Source organism: Staurois parvus, unplaced genomic scaffold, assembly GCF_062004578.1.
Source record: "Staurois parvus isolate SC_StPar_1 unplaced genomic scaffold, SC_StPar_1.0 ptg000758l, whole genome shotgun sequence".
NCBI lineage: Eukaryota > Metazoa > Chordata > Amphibia > Anura > Ranidae > Staurois > Staurois parvus.
In genome coordinates this window covers 1135001-1154534 of record NW_028318554.1, presented here as the reverse complement: position 1 = coordinate 1154534, position 19534 = coordinate 1135001, and the positions used below count along the sequence as shown (strand labels likewise).

The 19534-nt window shown below is 39.9% G+C and overlaps 1 protein-coding gene and 1 long non-coding RNA gene across 2 annotated transcripts in view; one reads left to right on the top strand and one right to left on the bottom strand.

The window, feature by feature from the left end:
* Nucleotides 1–1344: 1344 nt before the first annotated feature.
* Nucleotides 1345–19534, bottom strand: part of LOC149444950 (uncharacterized) — a 24062-nt gene continuing 5872 nt past the window's right edge. The window contains exons 2-3 of the mRNA XM_089654365.1: nt 19053–19344; nt 1345–2220 (exon numbers count right to left, since the gene is read on the bottom strand). Of these exons, the coding sequence (XP_089510491.1) occupies nt 1893–2220; nt 19053–19318 (594 nt within the window). The 5' untranslated portion in view covers nt 19319–19344 and the 3' untranslated portion in view covers nt 1345–1892. The remainder of the gene's footprint in view (nt 2221–19052; nt 19345–19534) is intronic.
* On the top strand, nt 3388–19366 carry LOC149444951 (uncharacterized). Its single transcript, XR_016306504.1, has 3 exons — nt 3388–4177; nt 6142–6330; nt 19099–19366. It is a non-coding gene; the product is annotated as an uncharacterized LOC149444951 (long non-coding RNA).

Here is a 19534-nt window from a genome sequence, read left to right as displayed (position 1 = left end):
GTCTAGGCATCTGGTGCCCAGTGACTTCATTTGGATCAGGCATCACAGCCTGACTCCATAAACCCTCTGAGAAGTAAGTTATTTGAGAGATTTTTCCTTACTTCCTGTCCCACAGACACTAGGACAGGAAGTGAGAAAACATCTTTCCCGTGGCAATACACAAAGCAGCGTGGGATAGAGACAATAATAAAATCTTGACAGAGGTTTTAAGCTTTCTGCACAACACTTAAAAAAAGTACGCTTCATGTCCAGGTTGGAGAGAATTCTTCTCACTTGAATTCTTCTGGCCTTGAAAAAACTGTGACCTTAACATTCATTAGAAGATAAAAACCTATGGCCTTGACTTTCATTTTAAGATAAAAACATATGGCCATGATTTTTAGTTGAAGACAAAAATCTATGGCCTTGACTTTCACTTGAAGACAAAAACCATATCCAGGACCTCATTGAAGAATAGAAACTATGGCCTTGACTTTCACTTGAAGTCAAAAACTATGGCCTGGACCTCACTGAAGCCAAACAACTAAGACCTTGGCTTTCACTTGAAGACAAAAAATATGGCCTTGACTTACACTTGAAGAGAAAAAACTATGACCTGGACCTCATTGCAGTAAAAAAGTAAGCTCTTAGCTTTCATTTGACAACAAAAAATGTGCCCAGGACCTCATTGAAACCAAAAAAACTAAGAGCTTGGCTTGCACTTGAAAACAAAACAATATGGCCTTGACTTTTGTTCAAAGATGAATACTATGGCCATGGCTTTCAGTCAAAGATAAAAAGCAATGGCTTTAACTTTAACTTGAAGACAAGGAACTATGGCCTTGAATTTCACTTGAAAGCAAAAACTATGGCCTGGACCTCACTGAAACCAAACAATCAAGACCTTGGCTTTAACTTAAAGACAAAAAATATGGCTTTGACTTTCACTTGAAGACAAAAAACGATGGCCTGGACCTAATTGAAGCCAAACAACTAAGGCATTGGCTTTCACCTGAAGATAAAAAAATATGGCCTTGACTTTCAATCGAAGACAAAAAAACGTTGGCCTTAACTTTCATTAGAAGATAAAAAGCTATGGCCTTGACTTTCACTTAACAAAAAAAGATCTATGGCCTGAACTTCACTTGAAGACAGAAAAAACTATGGGCTTGACCTTAACTGAAAACAAAAATACTTGGTCTTGACTTGCATTTCAATTTTCAAAATGTAAACTCTTGACTATTATTTGACATTTAGTATATTCACTCTAATGAATTCCAACCTTTTGATTTTGGATGGACTGCATTCGTGTTTTCTAAGCTATTTTCCTTGGAAGATCCAAAAATGACACAGAAGGACACAAGATGTGATTTCAGTGTGCATTGTTGCCACCTCAACTCTATTTCAGAACATCAGTCTACTCCGTACCTCACCACATACATACCCTCAAATATTTCACCAAAACCTAAAAAATAAACATATTTTAAAAGTGTTTTAGTTCATTCAGCTGATTAACACATCAAATCATCCCATTTCTGCAGAGTAGTCCAAAACAAACATATAAATAAGACATTACACAATTAATAAATATAAAAATAATTATCACAAAGTCCAGTTTGGCTCTTGTACCTCGTCAAGAGGTATCTAATACCTGAGAAATAGGTAAACAGTCAAAATGTCTCCTCCAGTAAGTTTTCACCTTACAGTTTGTGTCCAACACTTTAACAAAAAAGTCCTTGGCGGGCTGCTTTTATTTTTTAGGCCTGCAGAGAGTTCTTGGCATTTTAACTGTCAACATAAATGTTTTGTTCTGAAGTTTGTATCCACAGTAGCCTTGATGAAATGTTGCCATAATGAGATAGAGTAGCTGAAGCATTTCACTGATCAACTTAATGATACATTTCCACTGAGCGTCAGCCTTCTCCCTGCGTTGACTCGAAAACATCCTCCTCCCATTGGGTCATGGACTCATTATATGTTGGGGGAGGGGTTAAAGGCTCTGGCCACCTTTCATCTGGGATGAATTCTGATCTTTTGATTTCATGGATGTCTGAGCTAACACGTAGTAAGACAGGGGCTTGAATCCTAAGATCTGTTACAGTGCCTCGCCTTAGGGCCAGTTCGCTTTGGTATGGAGGGGGCTCGATGTCTGGGGGTGGGCCCAGAGTTACTGTCCATACTGTAGCAGAACCACACAGGATAACGTCTTCATAACGAGGGGCATCAAACTGGGCGCTGTCTCTGTGAGAAGGAGAAGGAGACATCAATAAAGAGAACATATACAAACAAGTTGTGCCTGTAATAAAACCAAGTTAGCGAGTCAATTCATTGTACATTGTAAGTCATAGTACAAATGTGAAGGGTAACAGTAAATATATACAAGACATTTTTTAGTCTAAATTTCCTGGATACACTGTACCTCTAAAAATATGAGGACACCCTTCCAAATGATTGTGTTAGATGTTTCCGGTGAAGGGTACTGTTAAGACGTTTTAGGCAGACGTACATTTCCAACAGTTTGGTGAAGGCCTTTTTTCTGTCCCAGCATGACTGTGCACAAAGCCAGCAATATAAAGCCAAGGTTTTATGAGTTTGGTGTGAATTAGAAGCCAGTTCAATTTTTATCCTTCATCATAGTAAAAACTTTAGCCAACACATTTTGGGGACTCAACCAATCCCCCTCATCAGCGTTGGTGCAGTTAAGAGTTTAAGGAGACCTTCCTAGACCTTCTTAGACCTTTGTATCCTAGAGTTGATTTTTCTAGCATGGATTAAGAGCCTGCTATGTTCGCGGGTCTAGCCTAGATTCTGTCAGGAGCCGCCACGATCCGCGGCTCGGCGCAGGCGCACTGTGCCCGTTCACACTAGAGTACGGGCACTAGGTCCTGGCCGGCCGTGGCAGAGACGGAACCCGCGCATGCACACTCGTAGCCGCAGGTGCGCACCTGGCACCAATGACAGCGCAGGGCGCGATATTTAAATCGCCCTGCGCTGAAAGGTATTGCCGTTTGGTCTCCCTGTGTTCCTGATCCTGTTACCGCGATTCTTGCTGACTCGGATTGTTCTTGACCTTGCTGTTCTCTCCTGTTCTGACCCCTGGCTTGCCTGACCTCCCTCCTGGATGCCCCCCTTGTGGATCTGATCTACTGTTGCTGACCTGGCATGTGACCCGACCATTCTCTGCCCACTGCTTTGTACCGCACTGCTCCCACGGCTACCGACTCAGCTTGTCTGACCACGCTCTTGCTCATCCATCCACCTTGCCCTGGCATATCCGCCTCTTCACATCAGGCTCTCACCCTGCAGGAACCTCTAGCGGATTTCTCTACCACGGGTAGGTGTACTCAGGAGCCGCAAACTGGTCTCGGTTTGCTCCAAGACCATCCCCACCATCAGGGGCCCTGGTGAACAAGCGGACCGGGACTTAGACTCCGCGCTCTGGGGAAACCTGACCAGTGGGCCGCTAGAGGTACCGCCAGGCAGTTCCTTACAGATTCACTGTTGGAGTACCAAAGGCACAGAAGAAGCCAAGGACTGACTGAGCCTACCAAGCTCCACCTATAACAAAAATGATCACATTTGTGTTTATCTGCCCTTTTGTATGAATAAAGTAAGGGTAGTCATTACTCCATTTTTCATTCTTCTTCAGTTACGGTTATTTCCCAAAGAACCAAGCTCGCCGTTGAGGACTCTTTTTCTCAGTGCAGAAATTTTTCTTTTTCTGGCACTAGAAGTTAATTCATGAAGAAAGCAATTGACCTTCAGATAGTATTGACTTAAATGTGCACCTGATGTTGGGCAAGGCTCAGTTGCAATAAAATCAGTTTCATAGTTCCTTCGCATAGGCTGGACAGAAATCCAGGCTGTTTTTTTACAGAAATATGATACAGGAAGACTCCTAAGCACTTAAAGAGGAACTTAACTCTGCAAATACAATTTCGGTTCATGCCCCCCCCTTGTCAGAATGACAAGTCCTGCTCCTGCAGCCCCCTTGGAAATGCTCATAACTTATCCCCAAAGGCTTTGGGAGCCCATTACCGAATGGCCAGGGAAGCAGAGCTGCCTCATCATTGAGAACCAGGCTGTCTAAACCCAGAAGAGGCAGTTGGTTGAAGACGACTAAGATGGCGCCATGGGTCACAGGCACAGACTGCTGAACAGTGGATCACTACAGGACAATGCTGGATCCGCTGGAGAGGTGAGGAGATGAGTGTGTGTTTGAATTTAATCCAGCATAACAGACAAGGGGGAATGAAGGGGGAAGTTGTGAAATGTAGTGGGAAATTATATAAAAACTGTAGGACCCCTGTATCTATAAGAAATATTTCTAGGACCCCTGTATCTATAAGAAATATTTGTAGGACCTCTGTATATATAAGAAATATGTGTAGGACCCCTATATCTATATGTATTATTTGTAGGACTCCTGTATCTATATGTATTACCTATAGGATCCATGTATTTATAAGTATTATCTGTAGGACCCCTGTATCTATAAGAAATATTTGTAGGACTCCTGTATCTATAAGTGTTATCTGTAAGACCCCTGTATCTTTATGTATTACCTATAGGATCCCTGTATTTATAAGATTATCTGTAGCGCCCCTGTATCTATAAGAATTAAATCTGTAGGACCCCTGTATCTATAAGCATTATCTGTAGGACCCCTGTATCTATATGCATTATCTGTAGGACCCCTGTATCTATAAGAACTAAATCTGTAGGACCCCTGTATCTATAAGCATTATCTGTAGGAACCCTGTATCTATATGTATTATCTGTAGGACCCCTGTATCTATATACATTATCTGTAGGACCCCCGTATCTATATACATTATCTGTAGGACCCCTGTATCTATATGCATTATCTGTAGGATACCTGTGTCTATAAACATTATCTGTAGGACCCCTGTATACATAAGAATTAAGACTGCAATTACGTTCTGCATTAATTAGGAGTTAAAACTGTAGGACCCCTGTATCTATAAGCATTATCTGTAGGACCCCCGTATCTATAAACATTATCTGTAGGACCCCCGTATCTATAAGCATTATCTGTAGGACCCCCGTATCTATATACATTATCTGTAGGACCCCCGTATCTATATACATTATCTGTAGGACCCCGTATCTATAAGCATTATCTGTAGGACCCCCGTATCTATATGCATTATCTGTAGGACCCCCGTATCTATAAGCATTATCTGTAGGACCCCCGTATCTATAAGCATTATCTGTAGGACCCCTGTATCTATAGCCATTATCTGTAGGACCCCCATATCTATAAGCATTATCTGTAGGACCCCTGTATGTATATGTATTATCTGTAGGACCCCCGTATCTATAAGCATTATCTGTAGGACCCCTGTATGTATATGTATTATCTGTAGGACCCCCGTATGTATATGCATTATCTGTAGGACCCCTGTATGTATATGTATTATCTGTAGGACCCCCGTATCTATAAATATTATCTGTAGGACCCCCGTATCTATAAATATTATCTGTAGGACCCCTGTATTTATAAATATTATCTGTAGGATCCCTGTGTCTATAAATATTATCTGTAGGACCCCTGTATCTATATGCATTATCTGTAGGACCCCTGTATCTATATGCATTATCTGTAGGACCCCAGTATTTACATAAAGTATCTGAAGAACCCCTGTATCTCTAAGAATTAAGACTGTAGAACCCCTGTATCTATATGCATTATCTGTCACTGTGGACGGCCAGATTAGTTGTAGACTGAGCAAAGATTAATGCAGGCCATAGATGGTTCGTTTATCGGCCGATTTTTTGTCCGAAAGAATAATCGGCTGATTTTCGCACTGTTAGTGGGGCAATGGCATCGGCTGATTTTCGCGGTTCCTCCTCATTTCTTTTATCGGTCATGCTGGAAAATTTGTAAAAAACGGCTGATTTTTGCAATCATTGGTGGCAACATCGGTTTACAGAACAACCAATGTTTCGTTTTTAGGACGAAAACCCGGCCGATAAACGAGCCGTCTATGGCCTGCATAAGTCATATAATCCCGACTGCCCATCTATGCCTGGCTACGACTTGAATTTCCAAGCACATTAGCTCCTTCAACAAGTGTAGGCTATTGAAGCATTTTATATGTAAATATAACCATTCCATTTCTCATTCTGTCCTTTCAGAGATGTCATCAAGGGCCCTGTCTACAGATTATGTCCATCAGTTAGTCATCATACATTCTCTAAGCTGTGTGCATTTAGAATCAGAGAAGATGGTGTGTCTGGAATCCCAGCTCCTGAGTAGGTCTCAGATGTTCCGTGTCGGAAGGGAATGTTGGCTTTCAGAGTTGATGGCATACAGTGATGTCTCAGGTATGTGTTCTGCTGAAGGGATTTCAAAGGGTTAAGTTGTATATTGGGATAATTTAAGAGTAAATGTATGCCAAGGGTTAAAGGATTAAAGTGTAAGTCCAGGCAAAACCCTTTATTTGGATAGCCTTGGGAAGGACTGGAGTGCCTTTTGCTGCTAATCATGACTGTTAGTTAGACTTCCCTCATTTATTGTCCTGTTGACTACGGTTTCACCAAAAAAGAAATGTAGGGGAATCTCCAGGTTTCTGTTCCCATTAAGACGTATCCAGTAGAATGTAGTGCGTTGTTTTAAGGGCAACCAATTTATTTTAATGGGCATTCAGTTGGATTGTGCATACCCAGGGGTGGACTGACAACTCATGGGGCCCCTGGGCAATAGGGGATCATGGGGCCCCTGTGTCCTTGCCCAAGCTCAAAAAAGCCTATGAAAAAGGTACCAGGGGCATCTCATGGGGCCCTCTACTGACCCCGAGACCTCGGGCAGTGCCTGAGTTTCTAAATGGTCAGTCCACCCCTGTGGACAACCACAACATTTGGTAGTTTGTTAACCAATAGCCGCCCGGCCTATAGCTTTCGTAGCTTTCCGGAGTGTACGCCATTTGGCGTCCTCCCGCACATGCACAGTTCGCGCGGTTGCAGAGCCGTGCAGCGGCGCGATCTGTCACCGGCCGTGTACCTTGGACACGGCCGATGACAGATCTGAGTACCGGCCCCCGTTGTCGGTACCATGTGACCTGCTGTGACCAATCACATCAGGTCACATGACAGTTGTATACAATGGATGGCCATCCATTGTATACTAGTACCTAGCTGTGAATGGTCACAGCAGGTCACATGCACATGTGCTAAGCACAAAAAAAAAAAAAAAACCCTGAATGAATCGATGTCATTCAGGTAAATGCTTGCTTATAGCAAAGTAATTATTTGCTATAAGCAAATTGTGTAAAAAAAAAAAAATACTGATCACTTCCCCAAAGTAGTACAATGTTACTATGGTAACATTGTACTACTTTGGTCATAGTAAAATATGAAAAAAAAATCTTAAAAAAATCTTTCAAAATTTAATAAAAGATTAAAAATAATAAAAAAATTATATATATATATTTTTTTTCATACTGTCACCAGTCAGTGTCCCTGTTCACCGCCATGCCAGTTATATGCTGACGCTGTACTGCACTGGTGACAGTATGTAAAAAAAAAAATAGTGAAAATAATTTTTTTAATTTCATTTTCCGAAAAATTATGACAAAAAAAATACAACTTCAAAAAACTCGCCATTCCTCTTATGAAGTACGTCGGACTGTCTACTCTGCAAAAGGGGGTCATTTGGGGGCTATCTGTACTATTCTGACATTTGGGGGATATCTGTACTGTTCTGACATTTGGGGGATATCTGTACTGTTCTGACATTCTTGGACCTCAAGAAATTAGATTGGCTGTCAGTACTTCAGGATTGATCAATATTCAGATATATCCCATAGTTTGTGAACTCTATAACTTTCCTACAGACTAAATAATACATCCTAATTTGGGTTATTTTCACCAAAGACATGTAGCAGAATACATCTCGGCCTAAATTTATGAAGAACAATTATTTATTTGTAAACTTTTATAACAGAAACAAAGAAAAACGTGTTTTTTTTTCAAACTTTTTGGTCTTTTTTTGTTAATTTAGGAAAAAATAAAAACCCCAGTGGTGATTAAATACCACCAAAAGAAAGCTCTAGTTGTGTGAAGAAAATGATAAAATTTTAGTTTGTGTGTAAATTTGCCCGGTATTGAAATGGTTAACAAAGGCAATGTAACACATCACAAGGTGCTTGGTGCTCTATTGTGCGTTGCAATAACAAACACATTTTGTAGAGTATTCCTGGAATATGGTGGTGTAACAGGGACTTTAACCCCTTGGCGCCGACACCTCCCGGTTCTTTAAGGGTTCTAGAAGCTGGGAGGCGGGGCAGGGTTTTAGGGTCATGTGACCACAGTGATTCACTGTCACAGCGGTCACATGATCAGGAAAGGTCCCGATCTCCTCTTTCGATCGGGACCTTTTGATGAGTACCAAACGTGTGTGCTAGGAGTGCACAGGGCACGCGCTCTCAGCCCATATGTTTTTATTTAATAGACCGCAAATGTTTGGCCGCTCGGCGTCTAGGTCCAGATGCCGGGAGGCCGCACATTTGCACTCGGCTGGCGCCAAGAGGTTAAAGTGGTATTAAACCCTCAGAGTTGTTTAGGTCTACACATTGAGCTTGATAAAATAAATGCTTCCCAGTAAACTATGTGCACTTGCAGTTTACAACATTTAATACCCAGTGGAGACTGCACCTCTTAAATATGCCACTATCCGGGGACATCTTGGCGTGGAAGATTACCACACCTGCTCCTGAAAATGTGTACATAGTCCCCTCTCTATCCCTGGCCCCTGCTGCTGAAATGATGGGACCTGGGGAACTTGTATTTATTCACTAGGAGATACAGCCCCTGGAATTACTGTGCATGCGCCCAAAGGTACAATATATTGGCAAAAGTATTGGGGCACCTGCCTTTAGTCTTAGTCCGTAGGGTTCAATATTGAGTTGGCCCCGCCCTTTGCAGCTATAACAGCTTCAATTCTTCTGGGAAGGCCGTCCACAAGGTTTAGGAGGGTGTCTATGGGAAGGTTGGACCATTCTTCTAGAAGCACATTTGTGAGGTCAGGCACTGATGTCGGGGGAGGAGGCCTGGCTCGCAGTCTCCACTCTAATTCATCCCAAAGGTGTTCTATGGGGTTGAGGTCAGGACTCTGTGCAGGTCAGTCAAGTTCCTCCACCCCAAACTGGCTCCTCCATGTCTTTATGGACCTTGCTTTGTGCACTGGTGCGCAGTCATGTTGGAACAGGAAGGGGCCATCCCCAAACTCTTCCCACAAAGTTTGAAGCATGAAATTGCCCAAAATGTCTTGTATTCTGATGCCCTACGAGTTCCCTTCACTGGAACTAGGGGGCCAAGCCCAACCTCTGAAAAACAACCCCACACCATAATCCCCCCTCCACCAAACTTTACACTTGGCACAATGCAGTCAGGCAAGTACTGTTCTCCTGGCAACTGCCAAACCCAGACGCATCTATCAGATTGCCAGACAGAGAAGTGTGATTGGTCACTCCAGAGAACACGTCTACACTGCTCTAGAGTCCAGTGGTGGCGTGCTTTACACCACAGCATCCGATGCTTTGCACTTGGTGATGTAAGGCTTGGATGCAGCTGCTCGGCCATGGAAACCCATTCCATGAAGCTCTCTACACACTGTTGTTGGGCTCATCTGAAGGCCACACCAAGTTTGGAGATCTTTAGCTATTGACTCTGCAGACAGTTGGTGACTTCTGCGCACTGTGCGCTTCAGCATGCGCTGACCCCGCTCTGTCATGTGACGTGGCCTACCACTTGGTGGCTGAGTTGCTGTTGTTCCCAGTTGTTTCCACTTTGTTATAATCCCACTAACAGTTGAGCGTGGAATATTTAGTAGCCAGGAAATGTCACGGATGGACTTATTGCACAGGTGACAACCTATCACGGGACCACGCTTGGAGTCACTGAGCTGCTGAGAGCGACCCATTCTTTCACCAATGTTTGTAGAAGCAGCCTGCATGCCTAGGGGCTTGATTGTATACACCTGTGGCCATGGACGGGATTGGAACACCCGAATCACATGATTTGGAGGGCTGGCCCAATACTTCTGACAATATAGTGTATTTGAGAGCGACAACTTCCAGCGCTCAGGGTGGGGCCCTCTCCCTATAGCTGCTAACACTTAACCTCCTACCAGTGTGAGTTAAATCAATAAATAAATAAATAGTGCAGCGCTACATACTAAATAAACATATATATATATAAATAAAATAATCAAATCAATAAATGTCTGTGCAACAGTGCAAATAAAGTGTATTTCGCGCGAGGAGGATTCTGGGAAGCGCGGTGACGTCATTTCCGGTGTGGCGGCCATATTTGAAACCTCTATATCTATTGCCCATGCAAGGCAGGCATAGCATGAGGTGAAGGAGCCATATATGTGCGTGTTATAAGAAAGATGAAGAACAATGTGAGTAGTTATCTTTCTGTATAATTGATTTATTAAATGCGGTTTTACACTATGGGAGTCTTCTGTTTATGTATGAACCGGAGAGGAATATAGAGTGTACAGCGTTTGGAAAGATCCTGAGATACAACAGAGTGGTGTTTGTTCCTTGAGGCAAGGTGTCCCTGTGAGTTCTATATAAGGAGGAACTGGAGAAGCAGCTGGGTATAGAGCATACATCGCTGGGGAGGAACCTGTGATAAACCAGAGTGGTTTTTGTGTTCCAAAGCGAGTTGGCCCTGTGGGGTCAATGTAAGGAGGTGAGGGGCCATTGCAGCTAGTATTGGATATACACAGTGTGGACACTGAATGGCACCTGCATGAAGATTGTGTATGAAATACACTATATATATATATATGGACATGTTTACACAGAGTGTTGGTTTTTAGATTATTTGTGCTTTATAGGTTATTAAGTCACTTGGTCACTTTGAATATTCCCGTATAGGGAACACATTGATTGCACTTTAATAAGCAATATTTGTCACTTTGTCACTTTTATGTTTCGGTGCAATACACGTGTTACACCTTATTTGCAAGTTTGCACATGTATATGATATATATTGATTTGGTTAATAATTTATTCATTTTATATATTTGTCACGTGGTCACTTTTGTTGTTTCCTGGTGGAACACACGAATTACACTTTATTTGCACTGTTGCACAGACATTTATTGATTTGATTATTTTATTTATTTATATATACAGTGTTCCCTCGCCACTTCGCGCTTCATGTTTTGCGGCTTCAGTGCTTCGCGGGTCAGCAGCCACATTGTGGAAAGGAGCGTTGTTTCATGTTGATGCGCGAGAGAGAAGGATCCCTGCATGTCAACCAAAGAGATGAGTTGACTCAGAGTACTGTACATACCACGGGCTTTCATAAAGGCGCGTGATTGGTTTCCGCTGTGACATCGACCAATAAGTACGAGTGGTACGAGTACGAGTGGATTTATCCCTGTGAGTTGATTGTCTGCGCATCATTGCAGCCACACTTAGCATCTTCCCTTGTTGTATCTTGAGTCTCCGAGTCAAGTGAGAGCCTCTCCTCCGCCACCAACACAAGACTCTTCGCCTCTCTCAGAAAGCAATGTTGATTAATGTTTATTACTGTATAAGGTTTTGTAATTAACCCTATTGTAATTAGCACTGACACATTTAAGTAAATACGTATACTGTACAGTACTGTTGTAATTTTTGTCTTAAATGAGTAAAGTATGAATACTGTTTACATATTTAAAACATTCTTGTACAGTACCCGCATACACAAAAATTCCTAGGGGCAAATACTACTTCGCGGTTTTTCAGCTTCAGCGGAAGGTTCTGGTCCCCATTAACAGCGAAAAACGAGGGATCACTGTATGTTTATTTAGTATGGAGCGCTGCACTATTTATTTATTTATAGTGTATTTGAAGATTCCCCTAACCCCGAACTTATGGGGCCTGTCCAGGAGAGCCTATAGTATTTTTTTTTTTTTTTGAATAATACATTTTAATTATCCTTTAACATGCGTTTTCTAACATTCTTCTGCGTTGACAAATATATATATATACAGCATTACAGCATGTTCTTGCAGCAAAGACAAAAGGCTCCATGGGCAACATTACAGAACGGCTGCTCATTGTTCTTTCTCTTTGTCTTGCATAACTAAAAAACAGGTTTTCTGCATATAGTAACATAGTAAATAGATTGTTAAACAACAATCCGATCACCATCCTGTCCCTAATGATGTCCCTATTTATAGTTTATCTGTGTCAAATACTATCGTGCTGATGTTCATTCACTCTGGTTAGTCTCCCAAGGCATATTGGTAATTCTCCTTTTAGAGATGACAAGAGAAGTTTGACAAAACTGGGACTGGAGATAACAAGTATGACATGCAGATGCTTCTATGTAAGAGTCAGAGCAGGACCAGATCGGTCTGGTCGGGTCCAGTGAAGACCGGGGTAGCTTTTGTGTAATAGTTTCACTTGAATTTTTCTGGTATGGACAATAGCAAACTTGAATACCAACAGTAATCTCCTGTAGAATCGGGTTACATAAATGTGTTATGTAGACTTTTCTTTTTATGTGAGCTGCAGCTATACGAAACTGAAGATTGACAATCAATTCATTGCATCTTTTCTAACCAGTACCTCTTAGGACTGGTGAGAGAGACCACTCTCCGTGGTATGGTTGGCGTTAGGCAAGAGCAAAGCAATTTTGGCAAAATTTTGCTGTGAAATTAAAGATTTTGCCATCAGCCAGAATTTAAAGTGGAGATTGCTCACTCAGCTGCTTAGGTAGGATAGGCTTGGAAAAATATTCTGTTTTTTCCATTTATTTAAGAAGTGTTTTAATCTTTTCCTTTTTTTTTTAATAAAGGTTTACTTAGAGTAGTTTATTTTATTTGTTTTTTTTGTATACCTGTGGTTTTAATTTTTGTATTCTACTTTTTTTTTTACTTTCTGTAAAAAAAAAAACTAAAATGATGACACTAACAAGAAGCCATTTTTAGTAGAAAAACAGGTCGAGGATACTAGAAAGGTGCATCAGATGCATGACTGATCTCCATATTTTTGCTGAGTTACCAGCTTTTGATAATACCGCCACACTTTGTATCACAATTCGTATCTTTTTTAAGATTGTATAAAATAAAAATTGATTGTTATTTTTTAACTGTTGACCTATCAGTTTTAAGTGTTTTATATTTTCCTTTTTTTTTATAAAGGTTTACTTAGAGTAGTTTATTTTTTTTTGGTGTTTTTGGTGTATTTGGTGTTTACTTTCTGTAAAAAAAAAAAAAAAAAAAAACTAAAATGATGACGCTAACAAGCAGCCATTTTTTAGCAGAAGAACAGGTCCAGGATAGTAGAAAGGTGCAACACATGCATGACTGATCTCCATGTTTTTAGCAGAAGAACAGGTCCAGGATACTAGAAAGGTGAATCAGATGCATGACTGATCTCCAGATTTTTGCTGAGTTACCAGCTTTTGACAATACAGCCACACTTTGTATCACAATTTGTATCTTTTTTAAGATTGTATAAAATATAAATTGATTTTTTTTTTTAACTGTTGACCTATCAGTTTTAAGTGTTTTATATTTTCCTTTTTTTATATACAGGTTTACTTAGAGTAGTTTATTTTATTTGGTGTTTTTGGTGTTTACTTTCTGTAAAATAAATAAATAAATAAATAAAATGATGACACTAACAAGGAACCATTTTTTAGCAGAAGAACAGGTCCAGGATAGTAGAAAGGTGCAACACATGCATGACTGATCTCCATGTTTTTGCTGAGTTACCAGCTTTTGATAATACCGCCACACTTTGTATCACAATTTGTATCTTTTTTAAGATTGTATAAAAAAAAAAATTGTCATTTTCTAACTGTTGACCTATCAGTTTTAAGTGTTTTATATTTTCCTTTTTTATTATAAAGGTTTACTTAGAGTAGTTTATTTTATTTGGTGTTTTTGGTGTATTTGGTGTTTACTTTCTGTAAAAAAACAAACAAAAAAAAAACAAAATGATGACGCTAACTAGGAGCCATTTTTTAGCAGAAGACCAGGTCCAGGATAGTAGAAAGGTGCATCAGATGCATGACTGATCTCCATGTTTTTGCTGAGTTACCAGCTTTTGATAATACAGCCACACTTTGTATCACAATTTGTATCTTTTTTAAAAATTGTATAAAATAAAAATTGATTGTTATTTTCCAACTGTTGACCTATCAGTTTTAAGTGTTTTTATATTTTCCTTTTTTTTATACAGGTTTACTTAGAGTAGTTTATTTTATTTGGTGTTTTTGGTGTATTTGGTGTTTACTTTCTGTAAAAAAAAAATAACTAAAATGATGACGCTAACAAGCAGCCATTTTTTAGCAGAAGAACAGGTCCAGGATAGTAGAAAGGTGCAACACATGCATGACTGATCTCCATATTTTTGCTGAGTTACCAGCTTTTGATAATACCGCCATACTTTGTATCACAATTTGTATCTTTTTTAAGATTGTATAAAAAAAAATTGATTGTTATTTTCTAACTGTTGACCTATCAGTTTTAAGTGTTTTATATTTTCCTTTTTTTTTTATAAAGGTTTACTTAGAGTAGTTTATTTTATTTGGTGTTTTTGGTGTATTTGGTGTTTACTTTCTGTAAAAAAAAATTAAAAATAAAATGATGACGCTAACAAGGAGCCATTTTTTAGCAGAAGAACAGGTCCAGGATAGTAGAAAGGTGCATCAGATGCATGACTGATCTCCATGTTTTTGCTGAGTTACCAGCTTTTGATAATACTGTCACACTTTGTATTGCAATTTGTATCTTTTTTAAGATAGTTAAAAAAATAACAATCAATTTATATTTTATACAGTTGACTTATCAGTTTTAAGTGTTTTTATATTTTCCTTTTTTTTATACAGGTTTACTTAGAGTAGTTTATTTTATTTGGTGTTTTTGGTGTATTTGGTGTTTACTTTCTGTAAAATAAATAAATAAATAAAATGATGACAGCCATTTCTTTTAGCAGAACAGGTCCAGGATAGTTGAAAGGTGCAACACATGCATGACTGATCTCCATGTTTTTGCTGAGTTACCAGCTTTTGATAATACCGCCACACTTTGTATCGCAATTTGTATCTTTTTTAAGATTGTATAAAATAAAAATTGATTGTTAACTTTTAACTTTTGACCTAGCAGTTTATTATTTGATAAACATGTGCCTTTAAAGTCCCAATAACAAGAGGACCTCTCCACTGTACGTTTTCAGGGATGGTGGCACCTCTTGTATTATATCCCTCCCCTTTTTTAGATAGTAGAAAGGAGCTTTTTTTTAACCCTCAGGAGCTATTTAAAACCCATTAACAACCAAAAAATAACCCCCTTAATTTCCTGCTCCCCTTCAGAATAGTAAAATTGCAAAATTTTACCAAAATTTCAGGTTACATATTATGTAGATTTTTTTTTCCATTTATTTTATAAAGGTTTACTTAGAGTAGTTTATTTTATATGGTGTTTTTGTATACCTGTGGTTTTCATTTTTGTATTCTACTTTTATTTTGCTTTCTGTAAAAAAAAAAAAAAAACTAAAATGATGACGCTAACAAGGAGCCATTTTTTAGCAGAAGAAAAGGTCCAGGATAGTAGAAAGGAGCTTTTTTTTTTACCCTCGAGGAGCTATTTAAAACCCATTAATGACCAACAAATAACTGCCTTATTTTCCTGCTCCCCTTCAGAATAGTAAAATTGCAAAATTTTACCAAAATTTCCAGAATGTTTTTACAAACAAAATATTGGAAATGAAAACTCTTAGTTCTGCCCATCCCTGGCTAGCATGAATAAGCCATACAAATCTCATTAGACACTAAGGGGTTTATTTACTAAAGCTGGAGAGTCCAAAATCAGACTCCCTTCTGCATAGAAACCAATCAGCTTCTAACCTCAGTTTGTTCAATGAAGCTTTGGCAATGAAACCTGGAAGCTGATTGGTTTCTATGCAGAAGGGAGTCTGATTTTGGACTCTCCAGCTTTAGTAAATAAACCCCTAAGAGAAAGTTTGATCAGAGGATGATAAAATGTCTACAGAGCAGTGTATGACAGTCGCAAAACGAGGGGCCATTTTGGCATAAGAATAGGTCCAGGATAGTTGAAAGAAGCTTCGGTAACCCTTCAGGGGTTTGTATATTATCGCATTGATATTCATTCACTCTGGTTAGTCTCCCAAGGCATAATGGCAGTTCTCCTTTGGAGATGATGGGTGGTGTTTTAAAAGAGTTGATTGGCATAACTGGAGCTGGAAATAACAAGTATGACATGCAGATGCTTCTATGTAAGAGTCAACACAGAATGCACCAGGACCAGATCAGTCTGGTAAGGACTAGTGGAGACTGCAGTAGTCATTTGTGTAATAATTTCACTTGAATGTTTCTGTTATTGACAAAAGCCAAGTTGAACACCATCAGTAATCTCCTGCAGATTCAGGTTACATATTATGTAGATTTTTTTTATTTTTTTTTTTATTTTATTTTTTTTTAACGTGAGCTGAAGCTATATAGTACTGAAGATCAGTAGTCAGCTCTTTGCAGCTTTCCTAACCAGTATCTCTTAGAGCTGGTGAGAGATACCACAACTGGATTCATGTCATGGTTGATGTTAGGAAAAAGCTTAACGTTTTTGGCAAAATTTTACTGCGTAATTAAAGATTTTGCTATCAGCAAAATTTTTCCAAAGTCGAAATTTTGCCCACTAAGTCGCTTAGGCAAAACATGCTTGGAAATAATATTTACAATCAGCCTGTCCATACATGGTTTGACTCTCGGGCAGCCCCTGAACCAGCCGAGATTTTACCCGTCTATGCCTGGCGGACCAAGGACACAGAGAATGACTTCAAATTAGCAGGAACACACTTCAAAACTAAGCTTTAAATGATTATTTTACCAAAAGAGTAGTTGATGCTTGGAATCGACTTCTAACTGAGGTAGTGAGTCAGTCGACAGTAAGTGAACTTAAACAGGCCATGCTATACTATGCTAATCTATAGATCTGTAATCAAACAAAAAGGATGATAAAAAAAAAGCAAAATAAAAACATAAATAAGGAACAGACTTGATGGATCACTTGTTTTTGCTTCTGCATTCACTCTTTGTTTCTATGCTGGCTGGGATCGCTCCCAGTCACTATTTATTGTCCTTGTCTACAGGATGGTATATGTGTGGCTTCCCTCTACCTTCTCTATTAAAGTGGAACTCCACCCAAAAGGGGAAGTTCCGCTTGTCCGCCTCCTCTCCCCCTCCACTGCCACATTTGGCACTTTTTTGGGTCAGAGCCAGAAGTTTGACCCCAACCGTCGCAGCCTTCTGGGACAGTTCACAGGTGCCTGAAGACTTTGGCCGATTCACAAAGTGCAGCATGAGCCACGCAGGCGCAGTAGGAAACCAGCTGTGAAGCCTCAAGGCTTCACTTCTGGTTTCCCTAACTAAAGCTGCCGGCGCCAGAACCCGAAGCCAATTAAAGAATTTGCTTGGGTGAGGACATCGCTGCACCTCAAGGTCAGGTAAGTGCCCTTAAATTAAAAGTCAGCAGCTATAGTACTTTTTTGCAGGTATCTTGTTTTGACCCCAACCGTCGCAGCCTTCTGGGACAGTTCACAGGTGCCAGAAGACTTTGGCCCATTCACAAAGTGCAGCATGCGCCGCGCAGGCGGAAACCAGCTGTGAAGCCTCAAGGCTTCACTTCTGGTTTCCCTAACTGAAGATGCCGGCGCCAGCACCCAAAGCCGATTAAAGAATCGGCTTGGGTGATGACATCGCTGGACCTCCTAATCAGGTAAGTGCCCTTAAATTAAAGTCAGCAGCTATAGTACTTTTTTTGGGGGGGAGCGGATATCTGGCCCATTCACAAAGTTCAGCATACGCCGCGCATGTGCAGGAGGAAACCAGCTGTGAAGCCTCAAGGCTTCACTTCTGGTTTCCCTTACTGAAGATGCCAGTGCCAGAACCTGAAGCCGATTAAAGAATTGGCTTGGGTGAGGACATCGTTGGATCTCCTGGTCAGATAAGTGCCCTTAAATTAAAGTCAGCAGCTATAGTATTTGTAGCTTCTGACTTTTAATTTTTTGGGGGGAAGTTCCTCTAAACACGAGAACTTGTACAACTACAGCATTCCTATGTAATGAAGAATATAGCCCAGAAGACATCATGAGATGATGGGATGGCACATATACATCCATCCCTTCTGTAATGTCTATGATAAACAGACAGCCAAAATGTGTTTTTTTGGGTTTTTTTAAGTTTTTTTATAGTTAAAATCCTTCTTAGTTTTTTTTCTGTCTACCTTCACTTTTTTGCCTGGAGATACAACTGGAAGAGCAAAGAAAGGAACCTCTATTCCTAATTCCATGCCATAGTTAACATTTTGGACTTACCATTACTTTCTGTCTTGGTGACAATGCTCACCAGGACAAACAGAAAGGTTGAATCTCCATAGTGGAGACACAGACAGCGGTAAAAACCTGCTAAAGGTTTCAACTCTTCCAAATTCCATTGAAAACTAAACAAGAATTTTGGGCTTTAGATACACTTTAACTGCACATTCCTGTTGATCTTTTCACTTCGTCTTGTCCAATAGACCTGCAATTCAAATTGGGATTTGACCAGAAAATGGTGGAAAAAGTTCTTGGAAACAGGAAAGTTTGAGTTGTCAAAAATCTATTGTAGGTTGAAAACCAAGATTTGATTAATGGATTTTAAAACCTTTATATTCCTGTGAGATTCTCACAAACATAAAAAATACACAAAAATACACACATAACATGGCACTATGGGGCTCCAACATTTTGTGTGTATATCAAGTTTGTGAGAATATCATAGATACGTAGAATTTTTTAAAATCCATGAATCAAATGTTGGCTTTTGACCTGAAACTCAACTCAAGCTTTCCAGCCTGGTTTCCAAGAACCTTTTAAAATCTGTCATGAAAATGTTGGGTTTTACCCTACTATAGATTTCTCAGATCTCCAACTTTCCTCTCTGGTCGATATTTACGCTTCCAGTGGGATCTACAGTTCATGGATTTTCCAGAATAGGCACATACTACATATGAACTGTTTCTGTAAAAAAAAAGGACTTACGGCTCAACATGGCGCTGGCTCGATTGTCTGTTTTCTCCTCCTGTAGCGTTTTCCTCATCTGCCCTCCTGCGATTCTTTTTAACGCAAGTGGAAAAAGTCACCAGAAGGAAGTAGAGGACGGCCAGGCTGCCGGCTCCCAGGAAGCAGATCCCCAAGATGAAGACTTTGTCCGAAACAGTCAGCAGAACCACTCCGATGAGAAGGAAGGCCATTCCCAAGGTCACCACTGTTCGATGGATGCCCTTGCGCACATCACTGTATGCCATGACGGATTCTGTATGCGTTTCTCTAGCTTAAATAAAAGTAATATGTTACATTTTTGCTTTATTTAAAGAAAATGTTACACTGTTTAAATGACAAATAAAAGGGCAGAATCTAACCAAAGGAGAAATATTAGGTGGAGTCTTGCCGATTCAGTCTCAGTCTGGCCATTTATTTAGTTATTTTTTTATTGTCATTTTAATAGTTATTTGGTCATTATT